Genomic DNA, 3,237 nt, shown 5'->3' with positions numbered 1-3,237 from the left:
GTATATATATATATATATATATATATATATATATATATATATAAATATATCTCTTATAAAAATATATATATATTTATATATAATATTTTATTTTTTTTTATATTGCAGGAGTACACACAACATTGATGGCATTAAGTATACCTTGTATGAAACCTATTTAAATGGTGAGAAACATGATTGAATTAAGTAATAAACATTTGTTTAAGCACAATACTGTTAGAGTCTCATACTTAGGATATTTCTCAAACATTAGGCCTGTATTATTAAAATAGTGTGCTTTCACAAGGAAGCATGAAGTGTATTAGTTTGTGTATACCAGTTTATATAGTACTATATATATATATATATATATATATATATATATATATATATATATATATATATATATATATATATACACACATATATACATATATATATACACATATATACATATATATATACACATATATACATATATATATACACATATATACATATATATATACACATATACACATATATACATATACATATAGACATATATACATATATATATACACATATATACATATATATATACACATATATACATATATATATATACACATATATACATATATATATATACACACTCAAACACTCACACTCACACTCACTCAGTGTGTGTGTGTGTGTGTGTGTGTGTGTGTATATATATTATTATACATTCTGAGATGTTATAGAAACGAACACACAACTGATTAAAGGACAAAATTACAATGGCCAAGCAAGGCAAAGGTAAGTAATAATTTACACATAATCCTGCTGTACACGTACAAGAAAGATGTTTGCACTTACTTAGGTGTTTTAATAATTGCATGTGACTAATATGCATATGCAATTCTTACATCAATTAACACACCCAAATGCAATGTTTTGCTGCAAAGTCAATGGCAGCTTCTCTAAACTTAGCAACTGGCTCCTGGTGGACCATTACTGAACAGACGATTACAACATAAATATTTATAACACAATTAATTATGAGTGTTAACATTTCCAAAACTTCACGTGTACAAGAACATAGTTGAAAGTTTGGAAACAACACAGTCTTCAGCATACATACAATAGTAATTAGATAATCTGAAGTCAACAAAACAAGGCCAAAGACATATTTTCTGAATTATAACATTTATTTTTTTTGTTCCTTTTGCGAGCGAGTAACAGGCCTGCTTGTTGTCTCTTGAATTTTCCTTTTTCTTTTGCCACCAACTTTAGGCACAACAGAGCCACTTTGAGTGGCCTCTGGCACTTCACGGGCAGGGCTTGTGGCCAGTGACTGTTCACCTACGGGGCTTGTGGCCAGTGACTCACCTACAGGGCTTGTGGCCAGTGACTCACCTACAGGGCTTTTGGGCAGTGATTCACCTACAGGGCTTTTGGGCAGCGATTCACCTACAGGGCTTTTGGGCAGCGATTCACCTACAGGGCTTTTGGGCAGCGACTCACCTACAGGGCTTTTGGGCAGCGACTCACCTACAGGGCTTTTGGGCAGCGATTCACCTACAGGGCTTTTGGGTAGTGACTGTTCACGGACAGGGCTTGTGCCCAGTGACACATGTGAGCAAGTTGGTAGACACTGCACAAGTGATGGTTGGTCTGTTTCATGTGTGTCTTTTGTTGTTTTTGACCAAAAACTGGTCAGTAGTAACTGCTTGTATTTTGTTTTTGTGGGCTCCTTTGTAGGTGTCAGCTGCTGATTTTGTACAGATGGCAGTGGTAGTATGTCGTCAGGAACCTGCACAGCAATCTCTGCTACTTGACCGGTAACATTTGGGCCTGGTGAATGAATATCAGATGAATGTGGTGAAAACTGACCTGCATGAACAGATCCTGGCTGGGAGGTGTTGAATTGTGGTACATTAGTCATTCTCCAGTAATTAGCTTGTGTTTGCTGAACAACTAATGCTTCGAATGAGGTGTTGATTTTTTGCAACTGTTTAGGCACTTCAATGAAGACTCTGTGGAGATGTGCCAATTGTGATACTGTTTCTTCCTGCAGTCCAATCATCCTTTCCAGCACTGTCATCATGTCTGAATGGCGACGATTTTCTGCGTCCACTATTTTTCCCTCTGAAGCTACAATTGCATCGTATGTGGAAGTTGATGGACGATTTGGCGGTACAACAGTTTCTATTGGCACCTCTTCATGGTCACATGATTGTATTTCAGTCTCTTCTGTGGCGTCATCCTCATCATACTCATCATCCTCATCACCATGATGTTCTAAAAAGAAATGTACACATTATTAAATGGCATGTTAATGTATGCTGTGTTACTATGTAATTGTACTATGTCCTAAGTAACACCTAACATGTTAGCATACGTTTTATAACCTCATTAAAAACTACCTTGACTTACGAATAATGTTTGGACTCAGTATGAAATATGAATGAATGAAAAGTTGCTCTAAACTCAGAAGTCCTACATGATAATTAACATCACTAACACAATACATGTTGCCTTACACTTAATTTTCACTGACACTAAGTAATCCTATTTAAAGAAGATGTGCAAAACAAATAATGCACATGACAACATAACATATAGAAGAGCACATATTATATGGCCAGCAAATGATACACTCACCTTCTAGTAGTGTTGAGCTGGCTGACCCAGGTGAAGACACTTGTTCCATCTCAGGTGACACATGTCCTCCAGGGGCAACTATATATAACAATAACATAAGTTTTACATTTACATGTGTAAATATTGAACAAACACTTATTGTATGTTCTGTATTTATGATTAACTAACAACATCAGTTCCTTAACCGAAAATGTGTGTGAAAGTGAACATAAATAGTTGTAATAACACTGTACATGCCTGTGTACTTAGAATTTTTGAGTTCCCTAACATACAACATACTATGTTTCTGCAGTAATGCGTGAGGATAAATAGATTAAATGAGTACATAAAAATCATATGTTGTGTAGTGATATCAGTATCATAATGTACATAACTATCATGAGATGACCATTCACAATGGTTATCATGAAGGTGGTCATATTGCAAAAAGTGTTGTTTTTGGTAGAGGATATGTGTGGTACATTAATCGAAGATGTGGCACACCTGAATGTGGCTGTGACTCAACAAGACAACACATGCAGTGTGTGATAATGTGTCTTTCATAGTAGTTCAACTATAGATATGAGTGAACTAATGTGTGACGTACGCTTTGATAAGTAATGAGTTGTTGGGGCATTTAGTAGCTAGAGT

At 35.2% G+C, this 3,237-nt stretch overlaps 1 protein-coding gene across 1 annotated transcript; it reads right to left on the bottom strand.

Moving 5' to 3' along the window:
• Positions 1-1,467: 1,467 nt before the first annotated feature.
• LOC142494686 (uncharacterized) lies at positions 1,468-2,776 on the bottom strand. Its single transcript, XM_075599119.1, has 3 exons — positions 2,608-2,776; positions 1,522-2,244; positions 1,468-1,475 (listed from the first exon to the last, which is right to left on the bottom strand). The coding sequence occupies exons 1-3, from the start codon at positions 2,702-2,704 to the stop codon at positions 1,468-1,470; spliced, it is 828 nt and encodes a 275-aa protein (XP_075455234.1). The 5' UTR covers positions 2,705-2,776.
• Between the last annotated feature and the right edge of the window lie 461 nt (positions 2,777-3,237).

This window comes from Ascaphus truei, chromosome 5 (assembly GCF_040206685.1).
Source record: "Ascaphus truei isolate aAscTru1 chromosome 5, aAscTru1.hap1, whole genome shotgun sequence".
NCBI classification, from domain to species: Eukaryota; Metazoa; Chordata; class Amphibia; order Anura; family Ascaphidae; genus Ascaphus; species Ascaphus truei.
This window is presented reverse-complemented; position numbering and strand designations above follow the sequence as displayed.

Bases quoted from the DNA above. Each gene is read 5' to 3' on its own strand.
- LOC142494686 (XM_075599119.1), bottom strand. From the start codon at position 2,704: ATGTTATTGTTATATATAGTTGCCCCTGGAGGACATGTGTCACCTGAG. The intron at 2,245-2,607 runs GTGAGTGTATCA...ATTTCTTTTTAG, and splicing joins CAGCTCAACACTACTAGAAG to AACATCATGGTGATGAGGAT.